General features: G+C 38.6%; 1 protein-coding gene across 31 annotated transcripts in view; it reads right to left on the bottom strand.

The window, feature by feature from the left end:
- The window catches only part of Ank2 (ankyrin 2), a 710,882-nt gene that overhangs the window by 210,847 nt on the left and 478,864 nt on the right, over positions 1-21,171 (bottom strand). For all 31 annotated transcript variants that reach the window (XM_045144485.1, XM_045144488.1, XM_045144489.1 and 28 more), the window contains one exon: positions 3,312-3,413. In XM_045144485.1, coding sequence (XP_045000420.1) covers positions 3,312-3,413 — 102 coding nt within the window. The remainder of the gene's footprint in view (positions 1-3,311; positions 3,414-21,171) is intronic.

Genomic DNA, 21,171 nt, shown 5'->3' on the forward strand with positions numbered 1-21,171 from the left:
TCTCCTGGATCAAGAACAATGGATCCTATAATCCATAGCAAAAGTGGTAGCTGAGTGTGAGCATGTTGCTTATGCCTGTTCCTCACACCAAGGGCAACAGAGTTGACTCAAAGGACCAGTGATGGATGCCTGCATATGTGGGTGGGTTAAAGATGACCACTGGAGATTTTTACCAGCCAGCTTCTGGTCCTGGGGAGATATTGCCTAGTTCCTCAGGACTGAGCACTGCAAGCACCACCCTGGCTGGTGGCCCAGGGTATAAATGTCATTCCAGGGGCTTTCATTCTTATTGTCCCCTAAAATATCAGCAAAGCTACTCAAGACTACAGCAGAATGCTTGTCCTGAGACCAAGCTGGTCTCTGCATTGTTTCATGGCAGGAGACACACTCCCCTAAAGGATCAAAAATATTCCCATGTCTGACAAGGTTTTCCTTACCAGCGACTCTCAAAATGAGCAAGTCCTACAACCACTGTAAAAGCCTCCATGTGACTGTGACACCATGTGATGGGGCATTCCTGAGAGGAAGAAAGGAGATGGAAGAAATGACATAATAGTGTTTTTATAACAGAATGGACACTGAACCTACTGTGGGGAAATGACAAGAGTATACATGACAGAGCCTAATGCAGAGATTATGAGCACCTTGCTAAGAGGTGCTATTATGAGGCCAAGAGAGTTCATGACAGCCTGGAGGTTGATATCCATTCCTACAATGGCTACAGAAGGATGAGGATGGGTTGGAATTGACATACTGGAGAAGAAATTGGCAGCTAGGGATTTAGGAATAGAATAATTTTGAGACAAACAAACATCATATTCTTGGAAAAAATATATTCGAGAGATTTACTAGTATAAATGACTTAGAGCAGGACTTCTTGTACTTTTCCACTTGTGACACCTTTTTGAAGGAGAAACAGGAGAAAGATAGATTTGATAGGTAATCAGCAGGGACAAAGGCCCAGAGAGAGCATGGATACCACCTCACCTGCCCTGGTAGGATTACAGCCCATTTCTGCTGCAGTCTCATCCAAGATGGCTGCAGGCAGCACTCCCTGGCAGTGGCTTCCCGCTTCTTCTGAACCCAGTGCACCTGGGTGAGCTGGCCCCTCCTCCGTCAGCACCTTGAGACCACTAACTGCCTGAGTAAAGCCAAGGCTCATCCAATTTCAATGTCTGACTCTTATAAATGGGCCTGGCATGTGTGTGCTCCTTCTTCCCTCTTTTAATATGTTTCTTACCATGACTTCTTAGCATGTAAATATCAAATTAGCATAACCTTAGATTATACTGTGTTAGAATGTTTGATTTTAATAGTGGCTGTTTGAGATACTGACTTGAGTTTCCTAAGAAAATTGTTAAATGAATGTTAGCTTGAGAATAGGGAAGAATTTCCACTGAGTTTTAAAATGACCTTAAATACACTTCTGCGATTTTGCATGTGTTTATATGAAGTGCAATTCTCAGCATTGACACTATATATTGAAAAACATTAAATGTCTTTTTTCCATAATTAAACCATTATGACTCTATCACATCAGAAATCTTTTTATTTACAGTAAAAAAAAAATGTGCAATTTGTGAGAAATAATTGCCTCAAATCTGAGCCATAGTGTATTAGGCAATGCTCATTGGCGGTGCGCTGTAGGAAATCATGCTCTAAGCACATCCACCGAGGCTCGAGGGCTTTTGTGGAAGTGGTGGGAGAACGTAAGAGCCACGGGGCGGGAGGGAATATCTGCCCCACAATGACTGCTGCTCTCACAACACATAACCCACAACTCCACGGGCAACACCAGCAATCCCACTAAGGAGGACCCTCAGTGAAGTGGGGGCAGAGAGGAGGGAAATAATGGTATTAACACATGATATATCCATATAAAGTTTCTACTTAATGAAAAAGGAAAGAAAGAAAAATCTGGGACATAGAGACTAAATAAAACTAAGTGGAACGTATACCAGGATGTAGAAAGAAGTATTGAAGCATTCCTAGATCACTTATAATCAACGAATGAAAAACTACCTCCTGCTAACATGTTAGTCAGGTATAAATAACTTTGAGAAAAGTATGTCCCATAGACCCATGTGTTTGAATGCTTAATCCCCAGATGGTGGCACTGTTTTGGAAGGTTGTGAAACCTTCAGGAGGTGGAGTCTTGCTAAAGAATTTTTTTTTTTGGGGGGGTGACATACAGAAAGAGACAGATAGCTAGAGAATGGGCATGCCAGGGCCTCCAGCTACTGCAAACAAACTCCAGATGTATGTGCCAACTTGTGCATCTGGTTAACATGGGTCCTGGGGAATCAAGCCTTGAACCGAGGTCCTCAGGGGTCACAGGCAAGTGCTTAACTGCTAAGCCATCTCTCCAGCCCTGAAGGAAGGATTTTAATGGTGCAGGTGGGGGGGGTGGAAGAACTTGAAGACTTTTAGGTTGGCTCCACTTGATGTTCCCTCTCTACTTTCTCCCTGATGATGGGATGATGTGATGTTACACTTTCCTGTTCCTGACATGTGTTCCCCACCATGATAGTCTTTCTGCTCTGGAGCTGTAAGCCAAAATATGTCATTTCCTTATCTAAGTTGCTCCTGATAGAGTATTTGCTCCAGCAATGAGAAAACGAATAATGCTTGTTTCCAAGTTAGGTCTCTGTTCCACACACAAACACATATCCCCACAACTATCAACATAACAACTACAGCATTTAGGAAACTATAGTGATAACTGGGCGTTATAGAGACTTTAATTGATGGTACAAAAACTTAGTTAAAGAAGTACAAAAAAAATCAATGGCTTTGGGAGGAAATAATATAAAAAATAATTCTCTAAAGTTTCTATTGATGGATGTGATGAGAGGATAATCTAACTACTTCACTTACACCAATACAGAAGTTTTGATTAACAGAAATAGTTTTAGTTTTATACTCTTGCTTCTATTTTCCCATTTTAACTAATAGTAACCTAGTAATAAGATGCACAGAGCAGAGAAGGAAAGAATTACTAGCTGATGATAAATGAGAGGTAATTCTTGGCCAATATGCCATGTAAGATGGTTCACCTCATTTCATAAGCAAAAATATCTGATATTCCCTATTGTTTTTCATCTACTATTCAAGCAATATTAGTTCTAAGAAAACAAACACGTGATCCTTCAAAAGTTGATAAGGGGGTAGAAATTAGATTTCATAAGACCATGTCACTGATGCCTCAGTAAATCTAATATTAACAGAAAATAACACAGGGCTCTAAGACTCTGCCTGCATACTGGATATCTCTTCACTGTACTGCCCAAGGTTCTCCATCCTGCACTTACCTGATTGCAGGTGTTGATGTCGATGCCCCCCTTCAGATACTCCACAACTTTGTCCAGGTTGCCTGCTCTGGCAGCACGAAGGAAACTGGCATTGCTGTCAGACTGTAAGAGGAAGAAAAGGCCTTTGTTGAATCATATGGAAAATAAAATGTATCACATACAGAAGGTTAAGAATGTCTATACTGCAATTCTGATAAGTTTTAGCTTGAAAACATTTCAATACTGACTTTAAAACCTTGAATTGTCTATCATTCGTAGTATAAGGCAGCATCTGCAGAATTGTATAAGGTTACTAAAATCAATAAAGACAACCATTAAAATAAAAATAAGGATTGGAGAGACAGCTCAGTGATTCAAGGTGCTTAATTGCAAAGCCTGATCACCTAGTACACACATAAAGCCAGATGCACAAAGTGGTTAGTACTTGATTCCAGATCTTCAGCCATTTCAAAGATGAGATTTCATTTCCCCAAATACCACCATTATCTATTTGTTTTAGTGCCAGGATTTTACAGAATTTATGTCATTAAAAAAAAAAAAGTCAAAACACTAAAAGAAATTAGAGCAGCTTATTTACTTTTTTCTTTTCTTATTCTCTTTCAGATAACTTTACTACTCATTTTCAAGAACAAAATTGAGTTTGGGTGCCTTAGTAATCATCTGTGCTCATTACAAGAGAATAGGACAGTGAGAAAGAGGAGTGCATTAGTTGGTAGGTGTGGACTGAGCTGAGGCAAATTTTGTATTCCTAGTGATTTTAGAAAAACATGATTAAATTTAAACCAGCTGAAATAATACCATACTCTGGCTGGACACTGCTTCTTGAGTTTCTCATCTTCCCATATTCTCCACAGATCTGGTCCTGGGAGAACCAGTTGCACTCGCCCATGAAAGGCCCTGAGGAAGGTTGCCTCTCCCCCCTCCCCCCAACACACACACAGCTATAATCACATTACGCTGAGACTTGGGTAAAATTCTTCTAAATCCTAAAATAATGACAACCAACTTTCATCAGGACCTATGACATTTGTATAACTATTGTAAAGTTTTTGTGATGTATATCTTACCAAATAAACAAGGAAACATGAAAAAGGATAAAATTTACATATTTGAAAGTGACACCCAGGTTTGCTGCCTTTCTTTTTTTCAGGTTTGATGACATTCTCCTCACTACAAAGCCTCCTTCCCTTGAAGTCTGCAGTTGGCAGGGAGTCTTGGCACACTCAGTCTGAACTACTTTATAATTTGTGGTGATGGGCAGGTATAGCAATGGAGTATTTGCTCTGGGAGTTTCAAACATTCAATAGCAGGCATGCTGTTAAAATGATTTCAATATGGGAAGACAGAAAACCCTTACATTTAGTCTATGCACCCCAATGGCTTGTAGGTTTACAAAAGAGAGAGATGGTGAAGAGTGGAAAGGTGAGGCTGAGGTCTATGCATCCAGAATTCACATTCTGATTCTTTGGCAATGCCTCATGGTATGATTAACATGGAACTGTTCTTTGTCCCCACTCCCTGTAATGCCTCATGCTTCCTGAAAGCTGTGCCCATGGCACAGTGCCCTGAGCATATCTGCAATGCTGCAGGGACTGACTGTGACTCACTCTAAAATGCCTCTTCTAGGAAATTATTTTGCTGTTTGCAGAAAACGCTAAACTCCAGGGGGATTTTTCCCTTCCATCCCCACAACACTTACAACTGAAGAATACTTCTCTATATCACACTGTACAAAAATATCACGAGAAACCTGATGTTTTACTGTGAAACAATAAAAATCATATAATACTAGCTAACTAGTGTAAAACAGAAAAATACTGTTTCTGTGTATACGTGTTTTGCCCCAAACAAATCTATTCTACATGATATTAAAAGCTGCTCCTGGCAGTACTTCTACTTTGTACGTGATGCTGCCTCAGCAGATCAAGCTGCTCTGTTGTTCCTAAGTAAAGACAATGTCCTGAGCAAGCAGAGCCAGAGGGACAGCCCAACCCCGTGGAGAAGAAAGACACCACTACAGAAGCCATGATACTGGGCTGGAGGCACTAGGACACACAGAGGGTCCACAGTAGCCCTCGACACACCCCCTCTAAGGACCATGCATGGAGTTGGTGGTTGCTTTCTTTACTGCACAGTCAGTCACAAGAAGCATTTGTAACTAGTTTCTTCTTTTCTGGAGTCAACTTTTTAAAAGTGAGTGCAAGTTAAAGATATACAGAAAATCCCCAAAATATTAGCAAATATGTTCCCAGTGTTGTGATGACTTGGACCCAATGAAAAAGGCAGCATTTATGCCATCCTGCCAGAGAACTCTGTTGTAAAGTCAGAAGAGACTTAGACACACTTTGGGTTCCTCTAAAAGCCCAGTAAAAAACTTAGTTTTGGGCTGGAGAGATGGCTTAGCAGTTAATGAGTTTGCCTTCGAGGCCTAAGTACCCAGGTTCAACTCCCCAGGACCCACATAAGTCTGATGCACAAGGTGCTGCATGCATCTGGAGTTCACTAGCAGTGGCTAGAGGCCCTGGTGTGCCCATTCCCCCCCCACACACCACTTAAATAAATAAACAAATAAAATAGTTTTTTTTAAGACTTAGTTTTCCCAAAATGACAAAATTCAACACAGAGAAATATTATTATAATATGGGTTTTAAAAAGTGAATTTCATGGTCAGAATTAAAACAAGGTTTCAAATTTTTATACAGAAAAACTGAAAATCATGAGGACCAAAGGTACACTTCTGTACAAGAATACATTTCCCTCTCTCTCTCTCTCTCTCTCTCTCTCTCTCTCTCTCTCTCTCTCTCTCACACACACACACACACACACACACACACACACACACACACATACACACACAGATACACTCTCAGGCTATCTCTACAATGAGGTCAATCTGTGATTACAGCTTGACAGAAGAGCTTTGGATAAACAGTCATCTGGTTATCTTTAATCAATAAGGAGAGAAATTCAGCAACTTTTACCATCTGTGTTACTCTCTGATAATGAAAAATGTAAAACTTTTAAATCAAGTATGAGCAGGAGGAAACGATGCTTTCAAAAGTACTATTTTCTTTGTTTAACCAAAGACTTTCCACATGAAAGCACAATAAGGAAAAAGCAGGCAAGGGCAACTTCCATGGGAGAGTCCAGACAAACCAGAAAGCAACCACTCTGCTCTGCTACTTGTTGCCTGTCCCTAGGACCCTCAAACTCTACAGCCAACTGTACTTGTGCCTGAAAGTCTCACTCTGAACAAAGAACTCAAATGCTGAGCCCCACCTATCTTAACTCACAGCAGATGGATGTCATTACACTTGCCCCCTCTGTAACCTCCATGTGACATCTCAAGCCAAGAAAGAAAACTTCCTCTTAAATTTGTCTTGACACAGTTCCATACATTTTTATTTGAATCAGATTATTAGAAAAGCAGAATGACTTTCTTAGCACCCAGCAGGGTGTACATGAACATCGAGAGGAATGTGCATTCAAGGAATCACATTATATCCCAAAGGAGGGCTTCTCCAAGGGGGTTCTAGGAGTCCATGAGTTTGCTGTAAGACTTTAAATCTTCTCACATTTCAATACAAATATAGTAAGGAAAAGAAGTCACATTTCATTTTCCCTATTGCAGAGCACAACCATATTATTTGGTGCGTAACTTTGTGTTTATAGGTCGCCATATAACAAGTGAAGCCAGAGAACATAAATATACACGACATACAAAAAGTTTTGTTGCAGCACAGTGAGTAAAGAATAGTCAAAGAGTCTGGTCAAGAGACATGGCAAGATGGCACAAACATGATGACCTGAAAAGAGCTTGAGTAACTGCAGTCTGGGCAGGTGAGTTCAGTGAAGTGATGCCTGGCTGTCTTAGCTTCATAGACCCTCAGCAATGAACACAGTAGAAAATCCACAGGGTTTCTACTTTGATTTGATTTTAGCTTGGATTGGATAGAGTATTCATCTCTATCACAACACTACTTTCATCTTGAAGGAAATAAAGAGCACTTTAAAACTATGAGATGTGGGCTGGAGAGATGGCTTAGCGGTTAAGCGCTTGCCTGTGAAGCCTAAGGACCCTGGTTCAAGGCTCGGTTCCCCAGGTCCCACGTTAGCCAGATGCACAAGGGGGCGCACGTGTCTGGAGTTCGTTTGCAGAGGCTGGAAGCCCTGGCGCGCCCATTCTCTCTCTCTCCCCCTATCTGTCTTTCTCTCTGTGTCTGTCTCTCTCAAATAAATAAATAAAAAATTTAAAAAAAAAACAAAAAACTATGAGATGTTATGCTAACAAATTTTAACTGTACTACCCTGAGGTAGGTAGGAAACAAAACCTTAAACAAGCATGAGGCCCTAACCTGGACCCCCAGCACTCATGGGTAAGCCAGGGCAGAGTCATGCATGCCTGTCACCCCAGATGAGGGGCAGATACAGAAGAACCACTTGGGCTTTCTGGTCAGTCAATTTAGCCAAAAACCAGGAGCTCCAGGTGCAGTGAGAGACTGTCTCAAGGTTTAAGAATCTTATAAATACATTGCTATCCTATTTATTAAAGACATTTACAGAAAGCATAATTAGTTTTAAGAAGTCAGCCATTTTGTAAACTTCCAGGTATCATGATAGATTTTGATATATAAATAAGTTTTCTGAGATGACACTGCCTCTATTTCTATAACCATTTCACCTGCACTATTGAAAATAGTCCAATGAATGTATCCCTAGATGTGGTTATTGAAAACCGAATAGCTGCCTCACGACAGTTAAGTACATGTTATTTAAAGTTAGGAAAACATTAAAAGTTTGAATTGAGTGTGTAGGCTCCCTATCACTACATTTTCTTTTTCCACAGTACTCAGTGACTTACCCTAAATTTTAAGTGTGTGTAAAGGTCAGTTGTCCTTCATCAAACCTGTGTCAAATAATCCCATCCACTTACAGAAGAGGACGGTGTAGAAGGGGTAGAGGCTGGCCATTGTTCCATATAGGATCATATGAGTCAGTAAAGACTCCTGTCCCATATTTTTGCTTTTTGGTAAATAATAAAAATTTTTGAGTTAAAACAGTAGTTCTATTAATGGGAAGGCTATATCCGTCATATTTTTCAGGACAAATAGTTTTTATTGTGGGGCAAATAGGTTAAAATTATACTATTATATGGTATTTGCATTTAGGTTCTAAAGAAAAGACTATAGAGAAATCTATGCAATATATAATTTGTCCAGATTAGTTTTCATTTGAGGAAAGGAAAAGAGTTCTGAAGCATCTCAAAGCAGTTTTCTCATTAATTGAAAGTCCTCCAATAAGAGAACTATTGGGAAACAGTGGTGTATGGTGGTGAAAAACAAAAGCTTCCTCAGTTTTTGGAGGGAAAACTTTAAAAATACTTAAATGGCTAAGTTTATTTGGTGCAGTTCAGAATTAAACTTGTCAATTTTAACATTACTGTTACATCTGAAATAAACTTATGTGATGTTCTGGTAAAAAAAAAAAAAAGACAAAATATTGGCACACTAATCTACTGGAAGTTAGGATAACAGCTTCTGGAAAAAGTCAGAAGGAGCTTCCAGTTGCTAGCCCCACTTTCTGAGTGTTGTTAAACAAGTGTGTGCACTAAGGGATAATGGGGATTCAAAAATACACATAATTTGGGACTTTATCACAGTAGAAACTTTACTAAAAGTCAAACTCTAAATATTTCTGATTAGTTGCATTTACTTCCATGAGGTTTTGTAATTATAAAAACTATCTACTTCTAATTACCATATGCCAATCATGCTTGTCATCTAATTGCAATTGCTATGTTACTTTTTGTACATTTTATACACATTGTATAAATACTACTCCCCTACTCTTCAAATTATTCATTACAACTCCAAGACAAGATCTAATTTGGAGATCTGTTTTTAAATCTTCTGAAATAAATGTAAGTGGGCTTTTATTTCAATTTTATACATTTAAGAATTCCTGGATCTTATCCTTTCTATGGCCCTCTCTTCAAATCTCTTTGCAAATGTCAAGTCAAAATGTTAGGAAAATGACAACATCATCTTTCAAGAATGAAAATTGTTAGCATAAGGACATAAAAACTTAAACAAATCACAAAGAACCTATAAACCATAAAATGAGTTTTGATATATTTGATAACCTTTAATATTTCATATTCCCTGTATGACCTTGAAATCTTGAAAGCTGCTTACGTGTGTGTGTGTGTGTGTGTGATTTTAAGAACTTTTGAATAGAAGAAATATGAACCCTTCAGTTGGCAATTTGTGGCATGACAGAAGTGAGACTTGAAAAGTGATTTGTTTGTTGCCATTAGTATGGCTTCATAAAGCATCTCCCATACCAGGATCTTTACTACAACATGTATGACCAAAAGGTAATAGAATGTTCACTAAAATGGGAACTTTACAAAGGCATGTGGAAACTTTCTTAGGTGATTATAATTCTATTTATTATTGGAGTTTAAGTTGAGTTAAATTTTAATCACCTTTACTTTAAGATCAATAAACTCTGATGTATTGTATGTTAGGCATGACTCCAAAATTCCTACAGACATTACACCACCAAATTCTTATCAATATTTGCTGAATTATAAAGAGAAAATACTAAGCTTATAAATGGAAATATTTGTGGTTCATATCACATTTAAAATTATACTAAAAAACTAGAATAAAAAGGGGATCCATACAGCACAACTCTCTCTATGGCTATAAGTTCAGGTGTCAGAATAAATAATAATATGAAATCCATCTTTAAAATTTTAAAGAACTCTGATTTCATATAATTTCATATAGAATTCATATAATTTTTTTTAAGTTACTCCCTTACTGGGCATTTACCCTAAAAGCTCCATGCAGAAAGAGAGAAGAGACACAAACTAATAAAATTAGAGATGAAAAAGGTAACATCACAACAGATGCCAGAGAAATTCAAAAATCATAGAGACATACTATAAAAGCATATACTCCACAAAGTATAAAAATATGAAAAAATAGATGATTTCCTTAATTTATATGACCTACCTAAATTAAATCAAGATGAGATTAATCACTTAAATAAACCTATAACAAGCATGGACATCCAAGCAGTTATCAAAAATCTCCCAATTAAAAAAAGTCCAGGCCCAGATGGATTCACTGCTGAATTTTACAAGACTTTCAGGGAAGAACTAACACCATTGCTTCTTAAGCTTTTCCATAAAATAGAAAAAGAAGGAATGCTACCAAATTCTTTCTATGAAGCCAGCATCACCCTGATAACAAAACCAGGCAAAAATAGAACAAAAAAAGAAAATTATAGACCAATCTCCCTCATGAACATAGATGCAAAAATTCTCAAAAATTATTGGCAAACAGAATACAAGAATATATCAGAAAGATCATTCATCCTGATCAAGCAGGCTTTATCCAAGAGATGCAGGGATGGTTCAACATACACAAATCGATAAATGTAATACATTATATAAATGGACTGAAGGATAAAAATCACATGAGCATCTCATTAGACGCAGAGAAAGCATTTAACAAAATCCAATATCCCTTCATGATAAAAGTCCTACAGAGACTGGGAATAGAAGGAACATATCTCAATATAATAAAGGCTATTTATGACAAACCTACAGCCAACATATTACTAAATGGGGAAAAACTGGAAGCTTTTCCACTAAAATCAGGAACAAGACAAGGGTGTCCACTGTCCCCACTTTTATTTAATATAGTACTGGAATTCTTGGTTATAGCAATAAGGCACATAAAAGGGATACAAATTGGAAGGAAGAAATCAAGTTATCATTATTTGCAGATGACATGATTCTATATATAAAGGACCCTAAAGACCCTACCAGCAAACTGTTAGAGCTGATAAATACCTACAGCCATGTAGCAGGATACAAAATAAGTACACAGAAATCATTAGCTTTCCTATATGCTAACAGCAAACACACAGAGAATGAAATCAGAGAATCACTCCCATTCACAATTGCTTCAAAGAAAATAAAGTACCTTGGAATAAACCTAACCAAGGAAGTAAAGGATCTCTACAATGAAAGCTATAAAGCACTCAAGCAAGAAATTGCAGATGACACTAGGAAATGGAAAAACATCCCTTGTTCCTGGATTGGAAGAATCAATATTGTGAAAATGGCAATCTTACCAAAAGCAATCTACACATTTATTGCAATCCCCATCAAAATTCCAATGGCGAAGATGGTGGTTTAGGAACCACACCAAAGCAGCCTAGTGGAGAAAAAGCCAAGGAATACCCAACAAAATACACACTTTTACTTAAAAGTGAGGTGTATAAGAAATTAAAATGGCAGCAGAGAAGTAGGAGAGATCCAGGGCATCCAGAGCCCACACAGGCAGGCCTAAGAGGCCCCTGGAGTGGCACTCTGGTTCCAGCTCTGGCATCAGCTGCTTGAGCTCTGGCATTGGCAGCACTGGCTCTGGCAGCAGCAGCAGCATCTCCAGCAGCAGCAGATCCAGCAGCAGCATTAGCTGCGGCCACAGCAGTGGCAGCTCCAGCAGCAGCAGCAGCAGTGGCCACAGCAGCAGTGGCTCCAGCAGTGGCAGCAGCAGCAGCAGCAGGGGCTCCACAGCGGCAGTTCCAGCAGCAGTGGTGCCAGTTCTGTGAGGCCACAGCTGCCAGGCTCAGCTTGCCCCACAGGAAATGCCAGTGTCCAGCTCCAGAAAACAAAACAGCAGTCTAGCAATCCAGCCAGCCTACTTGAACCCACAGGGCACCAAAGAGGGACGCATAACTGAGACCAAAATCATCCAAAAAGGTAATTGGGATTGCACCAGGGAAGGGTCTCACTTGGTCACAAGCTGACTAGGAACCCTCAGCAGACCAGAAATCTTAACTTCTTTGTTGACAGAGGATCTGGTTGTTATAATACCTACTATTGCGTAAATACTTGGTGTTGTCTTTCATTGAATGTGTACATTGTTTAGTTATATTTTAGAATCTATCTGTATTTTTTTTTGGGGGGGGGGTTCGAGGTAGGGTCTCACACTGGTCCAGGCTGACCTGGAATTAACTCTGTAGTCCCAGGGTGGCCTCGAACTCACGGTGATCCTCCTACCTCTGCCTCCCAAGTGCTGGGATTAAAGGCATGCACCACCACACCTGGCGTGTATTTTGTTCCACTTCCATAGCAGGCAAACCCAACCCCTATGAACACCTTTGTAGATACTTTGAGAGTCTTAAGAGCCATACCTAATACCCTAAGCTCCTACCCTGAAGATATATAACATCAGATCAATTTATACAGCTAAGAATACACAGCTAGCTAGAAAATCCAAGCATTAACTTAATCCAAGATGCAAAAATATATACATTATAACACAAGAAACACTAAAAATCAAGACAATATAAATCCACCAAAAAGTATTAATGCATCAGAAATGACCTCCAGTGAGAATGAGTTAGAGGAACTGCCTGAGAAAGATTTCAAAAGAATGATTGTAAATATTTTCAAAGAAGGCAAAGAACAAATTAAAGGAATCAAGAGGAAATCAAAGGAATCAAAGAAGACACAGGACACCAATTTAATGAAATAAAGAAGTCAATACAAGACATAAGTAAGGAAATAGAAATAATAAAGAAAAACCAGTCAGAATTACTAGCAATGAAGAACACACTTAATGAAATAAAAAAAAACTCTATAGAAAATCTCACCAGTAGAATGGATGAAGGAAAGGACAGAATATCTAAGCTAGAAGACCAGGTGGCAGATCTAATACAGTTCAACAAAGAGAAAGACAAACTAATAGAAAAGAATGAATGGAAATTTCAAGATATTCGGGAAACTATGAAAAGATCAAGCATAAGAGTTCAGGGTATAGTAGAAGGAGAAGAATTTCACTGCAAAGGCATAGTTGACATCTTCAACAAAATCATAGAAGAAAACTTCCCCCAAATTGGGAATGAGGTGCCAATGCAGATACAGGAAGCCTTTAGAACCCCAGCTGGACAAAACCTGGAAAGAACCTCCCCTCGCCATATTATAATCAAACTACCAAACACACAATCCAAATAAAAAATATTGAAAGCAGTTAGAGATAAAAATCAAGTTACCTACAAAGGCAAGTCCATCAGGATTACAGCAGATTACACAACACAAACTTTAAAAGCCAGAAGGGCTTGGAGTGATATAGTTCAAGTCCTGAAACATAACAACTGTCAGCCAAGTTTACTTTATCCTGCAAAGCTATCCATTCAAATAGATGGAGAAATAAGGACATTCCATGACAAAAGCAGGTTCAAGGAGTATTTGAAAACAAAACCAGCTCTACAGAAAATACTTGATAGAATCCTCCATGCTGAAGAGAAGGAAAAGCATACATATAAGGAACCTGGAAAAAACAAACAATACTCAAATACTAGTTAACACAAGACAGCAAAAGTAGAGCTGGAACTATAAAAAAATGGCAAACATAAATACACACCTTTCAATAATATCTCTTAATATCAACGGCCTCAATGCCCCAACCAAAAGACATAGGTTTGCAGACTGGGTTAAAAAGCAGGATCCTACAATTTGTTGTCTCCAAGAAATTCACCTTTCTACAAAGGATGGACATTATCTTAGGGTTAAAGTTTGGAAAACGGTGTTTCAAGCAAATGGGCCTAGAAAACAAGCAGGGGTTGCTAACCTAACATCTGACAAGATAGACTTCAGTCCAACATTAGTCAAGAAAGATAAGGAAGGTCACTTTATATTGATTAAGGGCACCCTCCAACAGAAGGACATTGCAATCCTAAACATATATGCACCTAACATGGGGGCTCCCAAATTCATCAGGTCACAGATAACACCACACATAGTGATAGTGGGGGATTTCAACACCATACTTTCATCAATTGACAGGTCACCCCAGGAAAAAATAAACACAGAGGCAACTGGACTAAATGAGATCATAGAATGAATGGACCTAACAGATATATACAGGACATTTCATCCAAATACTGCAGAATATACATTCTTTTCAGCAGTACATGGAACATTCTCCAAAATAGACCACATATTAGGACACAAAGCAAATCTTAACAAATTCAGGAAAATTGAAATAATCCCTTGCATTCTATCTGACCACAGTGGAATCAAACTACAAATCAATAGCAAGAAAAGCTATAGATCATACACAAAATCATGGAAACTAAACAATACACTACTAGATGATGAATGGGTTGATGAAGAAATCAAGAAGGAAATCAAAAAATTCATAGAGTCAAACAATAATGAGAACACAGCATACCAATATCTCTGGGACACAATGAAGGCAGTCCAAAGAGGTAAATTTATAGCCTTAAGTGCCTATATTAAGAAATTAGAAAGGTCACAAGTAAATGACCTAATGCTTCACCTTAAAGCCTTGGGAAAAGAAGAACAAGGCAAACCAAAATTCAGTAGATGGGAAGAAATAATAAAGATTAGGGCAGAAATTAATGAAATTGAAATAAAATTCTAATGGAATTCTTCACAGAAATAGAAAAAAACAATCCAAAAATTCATTTGGAATCAAAAAAACCCTAAAAGCTCCATGCCTTAGTTCAGAGAGATTTGCTCAAACATGTTTATAGCTGCTCAATTCATAATAGCTAAGAGCAGGAATCAACCTAGATGTCCATCATTAGATGAATGGATAATCAAGATGTGGTATATCTATATGATGGAATTCTACACAGCAGTAAGGAAAAATGACACAGTGAAATTTTAAGAAAAAATGGTCAAACTTGGAACAGATCATTTTCAGGAAACTCACCCAATCACAGAAAGATAATTGTTGCATGGTCTCACTCATCTGTGACTCCTAACCTGAACCTGCCTGAGATGCTGACATACCTAATAAGCCTCTCAAGGACCAGACAACAGGGAAGGTGGAGCAGGAGGGGAGGGTAAGGATGATAGCAGACACAAATCTAGAACCAAATGGCAATATTACCTTAAGACAGAGTAAATGGCTGAACCTTCATCAGGTCCTTAGAGGGAACACCTGAACCACAAGGAGATGTTGTGTCAAGGGAGAGGAGATGATGAAGATTAACCTTAATTTTCTCTCTCTCTTTCTCTCTTTCTCCCTCCCTCCCTCCTTTCTCTTTCTCATTCATAATGCCTATCTTTTTCTTCCTTATTTTCCTTTGCTCTGGCCTGTAACTCCCAGTACCAGCATGTGGTTAACATCCACAGTGAGCTGTTGATCAGAGGGACCTACAAGGTTTCCCAAAAGAAGACATATTTCTGTCAGAGTCCTTGATAACCCACCAAAGGTTAGTGGTAAGTCACTACTGCCAAACACACCATATGCTGTTAGTACAGAACATGGAGTGACCTGGATGGAATCTGGAAGAGAGTCAATTCCCAGACAGTTAGCTTGTCTAGTGACAAGCTACATGAGCAACTAGGAGAAAATAACCAACATCTGTCCAAGCAACTCATGGTCTAAGCCACTCAGCAGCAATCAGCCTGATGTGATGCTCACACAAGTGCCATAGTGGCACATAGCCATGGTGGGTAACTAACTGCTCTTGATTTGGCTAACTGATCTGCTCAGTAGAACGGAACCCATAGCTGGTTCTGGGAAACAAGTCAAAACCACATCCAAAACATGAGCCTATTTTCCATTACTAAGTTCCCACCAATCATGGGCTACAAGAGGGCCTACACCTATTAAATTCTTTCTAAAATAATAATTGTTACTCCATTTATCTGGAGCTGACTTCACTCTCCATTGGAAAATTTGCTTCTCTTTTTCAGATGGACACAGATCCTGAGGAGAGAATCAGCCCATAACACCACACCCGGGCCCCAGCTGAAATTAGGAAAATAAGCAACAGTGCTGCTGTCTTGGTGAACATAGTACCAGTACAAGGGTGAAGGGGAAAAACACTCAGAGCACTCAACTCCAAACCAGAGATCCAGAGACACAGAGGCTCCCAAGACCACATCACTTAAGTATACCTAAAATGAACCCAACATGGCTCCAAAAAATTCATGGAAGAGGGTGAGGAAAGATTATTCAAGCTACATGTTGGGACATTCTGCAAAGAGACATTGCCTCTTACCCCAAACTTATGGCTAACCCCACAATGCACAACCCACATTCCCTAATGAGGAGGGTCCCTGCGGAGGGGGGAGCCATTAAGATGCACACAAAAATAAAGACAGTCTTTCATTTAAAGCAATCGAATATCCACTTGTGATTTTCAGTAAGATTGCTTTCTCTAGGGATACCACTTAATTATAGGTTAACAACCACACACTGTGACAACCTGACTTTATTCAGATGTGATTCTGAACTCCTTGAGACTGTTTGTTGCAAAAAAAAAGGGGGGGGACTGGAGGGCTGGAGAGATGGCTTAACAGTTAAGGCATTTGCTTGCAAAGCCAGAGGACCCAGGTTTGATTTCCCAGGACCCACGTTAGCCAGATGCACAAGGGGGCGCACATGTCTGGAATTCATTTGCTGTGGCTGGAAGCCCTGGCACACCCATTCTCTCTCTCTCTCTGTCACTCTCTTCCTCCCTCCCTCCTTCTTTCTCTGTCAAATAAATAAATAAGCATTTTCAAAAAATGGGGCTGGAGAGATGGCTTGGTGGTTAAAGCACTTGCCTGCAAAGCCATGAGACCCAGGTTCAATTCCCCAGTACCCATGTAAAGCCAGATACACAAGGTGGCACAAGCATCGGGAGTTCATTTGCAGTGGCTAGAGGTCCTGCCATGCCCATTCTCTCTTTCTTCCTCTTCCTCTTAAATAAATAATAACATATTTTTTAAAAAACTTAAAAAATTACACCACTTAACTCAAATGTCTATTTTCATTCTTTTGAGTACAAAGGTTTTGCAATATTGATCTACACTGGAATAGCATAAGAATTCAAATTAATTATTTTCTGGTATCATTTCTTGTCCCAGAGCAATATTTTAAGTTCCTGGAAATAACAGAATGCAAGAATTGTTTTTGTCATCCTTAGAGTTTCTACTTTTTATGGAGAAGTCTTTCTAATTACTTGGTGTCTGAAATTTCAGTATGATAATTGGGTTGTTTATTAGGAATCATTTGTGTGACTCTAATCCCTCTTATTAAACTGTTATTTAGGTCATTTCTTCTGTAAGATGTCAAGAGCTCATTTTTCTAATGTACACTTAATTATCAAGATAACTCATTTATTCCACCATACAAAGTATGTGGGTCCCAAAGGGACATGAACAGATCTCAAATGCTTTTGCATATTTTTATATTTTTATTTATTTATTTATTTATAAGCAGAGAGAAAGGGGGACCAAAAGGTAGTAGGAATGGGTGTGCCAGGGCCTCTTGCCACTACAAACAAACTCCAGATGCATCTGCCACTTTGTGCATCTGAATTTGCATAGGCACTGGGAAATTGATCCTGAGCCAAAAAGATTTCTCAAGCACGTGCCTTCAAACATCGAGCAATCTCTCCAGCCTCACTTTTCATATTTGTGACAATTTTCAAGGACACTGAATGTGAACAATAAACTTTAGAAGGCCAAATTCCAATTAAGTCAAAGTTATGATTTTAACATACAAAAATATTTTGTCTGTTTCCTTTCACCAACCATGCATGTCCAGTATCAACAAATTTATTGTTAGATTTAAGACATATGGAAGAGATATTATGTGTACTGTATGAGAATAAAAGGTACAGCTCAGTTCAACTCATTCACTTAACATGCATAAAAATTTCTGAAAGGATCTATATTGTACCTATGTGAACATATATTCATGGGGGAAACCACAGCTTTCTATGTAGAGAGAGGAAATAAAAGTAGTGAAACAAGTTATTTTGATTAAAGATAGTTAAAGTTACTAGTCTTAAACAACCAGTTATTTTACTAATATTTGCCTTTTTTGAGGACCTACTATGTGCCAGTTACATTCCATCTCTACATACACTTCGATGGAGAGAGGGGACAGCAGTACAGGGTTTATAAAGACTCCTCTCACGTCAGATGCAAAGCAAAGCTGGTACAAAACCAGCAGGTGTGATGTCATAGGCACACAGAACTCCTCAGAGTAAGAATGTGCTTGCTGTAATGGAAGCAAACACTGACAATCTGCCAATATCTCTATGAGATGCAGGAAGTGCTGATAAATTAAAAATTGCTCTCCGTGTTTGTGTATGTGTGTGTGTGTGTGTGTGTGTGTACCTTTGAACCTAAAAAGGTGTTCATTACAAGATACTTACAATAAGCTCATATCACTTTTGTACAACTGACATTTCACCAAAATCCAAGACACAACTGAGATTTTTCTTTTCTTTTCTTTTTTCTCTCTTCAATGGATGTGATCATCTGAAACTTTCTACACTTAACCTTGTGCCATGAATTCCAGTCATCAGAAATGGCTTGAGCAGTTCAACTTTAATCCTTTGCAACTCTATAGGGTATGTGTAATTTTACACTCAAATGTAAAAGGTAGAATGGAAAATTGGCTTAGGAAGGAATGCGCTTGACAAATTATAGTGCATACCACAGGGCAGTGGATAAAAGCTTAGAAAATCAAGTATGAATATCTGACAATGCATTTATCTGCTTCTTTTAACACTTCAGTTCATACTACAAAGTTTATTCTAGAGGAACTCAGAAACTAAAACCCACTACAGTTGTTACTGCATTTCAAAGAAAATCTGAAAATCTTCTGAGGTAACACTGAAATCAAATTCTTGATTTGCTGGTATAAGGAAACTGGGTAATAGCTTCTTCAGCGCACCTCTCTGAATCTACCTTCAAGTTCAACCAAGTTGCTTTACTCTGGAATCTTCTAAAGCCCTGAGCATTCCATCCTTGACAAACATTTGTTGACAGCCAGTTACAAGCAAAACATTGTACTTGTAACCAAATATAACTTGGTTATAGTTGAAATGTCAAATGTTTTATGGTCTTTGATGAAGAACAGACAGATTCCTTTTATCTCAGTAATTAAAAGTAACATTTGTGAAACTGAGACTTTATGTAGGAGACACTGACATCACACGATTTCTAGTTAGGCGATATGTGAATTGAGATGCCAACACAGAAAGCATGACAAGGTGAGAACATGGGATGCCAACATGGATGAGAACTGGGTGCACTTAGTCCTGCATCATCACGCCATATGGTCCTTTTCCACTAAGCACGTTCCATTTTTATTGGCTAATTTTCCTCACAAATGTGAAGAGAGGAGTTTTATTATTGAGCTTCTTCCACCAATGGCATATTTTCACATATACAACTATTAATTTAGCACTGACTAGGTAAAGTAGCCACTATAAATATTTAACTTGACCAAAAGGTTTCTTTTGGGATTGTGATTTTAAGTAAGATAATTCACTATAATATGCTTTCTCTACTACATTTGTTTTGAGATAAACATGTTAAACACCACATTAAACAGCTATGTTGAGACATAATTTTTACATGACTATATGTTTATGAATGTTAAATATTTCATTACCAAATACAGCATTATATTAGCATTTTAGTTGCCATCCAGATTTGAATTTTTTTATTAATTAGTTTTGTACTCAGTGAACACAGACAGGTAGGTACCATTGTTAGGCTCGTCCATGTCCTACCCCTTCCCCCTGGCCCCTCCTTGTTGAGGTATATGGGTCATGCATTGTGGAGTTAGCCCACAGTTATGGGTAGGAGAAATGTTTCTGTGTATCATGACCCAATGTGTGGCTCTGACATTCTTTCCACCCCCTCTTCCACAAAATTTCCCTGAGCCATGTTGGGTTCATTTTGGGTCTGCTTCAGTGATGAGGTGCTGGGAGCCTCTGTGTCTCTGGATTAGATTTGACTTTTTAAAAAAAAATTATTTGCACACACCAAGGCAAATGAATGCCAGACACTTGCACCACTCTTTATATCCAGCTTATGTGAGTGGATTGAGAATTAAACCCAAGCCATCAGTCTTTATAAGCAAGCACATTTAACCACTGAACCATCATCCCAGCCCCTACACTTGCTTTTTAAGGCAGCAATGTGATTTTGTATGCACACATTGCAGCTGTTCAGCGAGAATCACAGCATCTGAATGGAGTGAATAATACCTCTCACACATTATATTTCTTTCTCATATCTTATACTACAATATAAGTATCAAGCCTCACTGTATGCCAAATATATTAATAATGTTATTTAATAAGATTCCCAAGTAAGGAAACTGAGGCTTAATGGGATTAAGCCACTTACTCATAGATTTGTAGGTAATAAATAGCAGAAATGAGATTAAGCCCAGTCAGTCTTACTGGACAGACCTCCATTCATTACCACCTCCACAATTCCCTCCACAAGGACTGTATAGTTGTTCTCTATTGACAGATGAATGGGCCATGGCTGCCTGCTCCAGAGAGAAGCTACTGCCACCACATTGGCTGGGGCACCCATGTTCACATCCACTTTCTTGTGGCAGGAGCAGAACCACCTTGATCTATATCTCCCTGACACCCCCAGAATGGAAGACTTATTTTTTGTCATGTGGCTAAGGAAAGAGTTGCAATTTTTAAGGACATGGTTAATTACTTGACAACAGTATCGCCTATGATACTCAATAAATAAAACTACAGAAATACTTCCATCACAATTATCACTATTAACTATAAAAAAAAAAAAAGTTCCAAGCTCCACAGCAGTGGCAGGCTTCAAAGGCAGCATTCATTCCTCTATTTCTAATATAGCACAGTGTCTTATTAGTTAACGCTAGCATGCTTCCTTTAGAGGGACTTTGCAAGGACTACTTCAAGATGCTTTCAGACCTGTCTCAGCTGTTCTTAATCACTACATCTGTCATTTACATGCTAGTAATAGTAAATGTCCTCTTCACAGCATAAATTAAATAGTAAAATTGCA

The sequence above is a fragment of the Jaculus jaculus genome, chromosome 2, assembly GCF_020740685.1.
Source record: "Jaculus jaculus isolate mJacJac1 chromosome 2, mJacJac1.mat.Y.cur, whole genome shotgun sequence".
Classification (NCBI taxonomy): Eukaryota; Metazoa; Chordata; class Mammalia; order Rodentia; family Dipodidae; genus Jaculus; species Jaculus jaculus.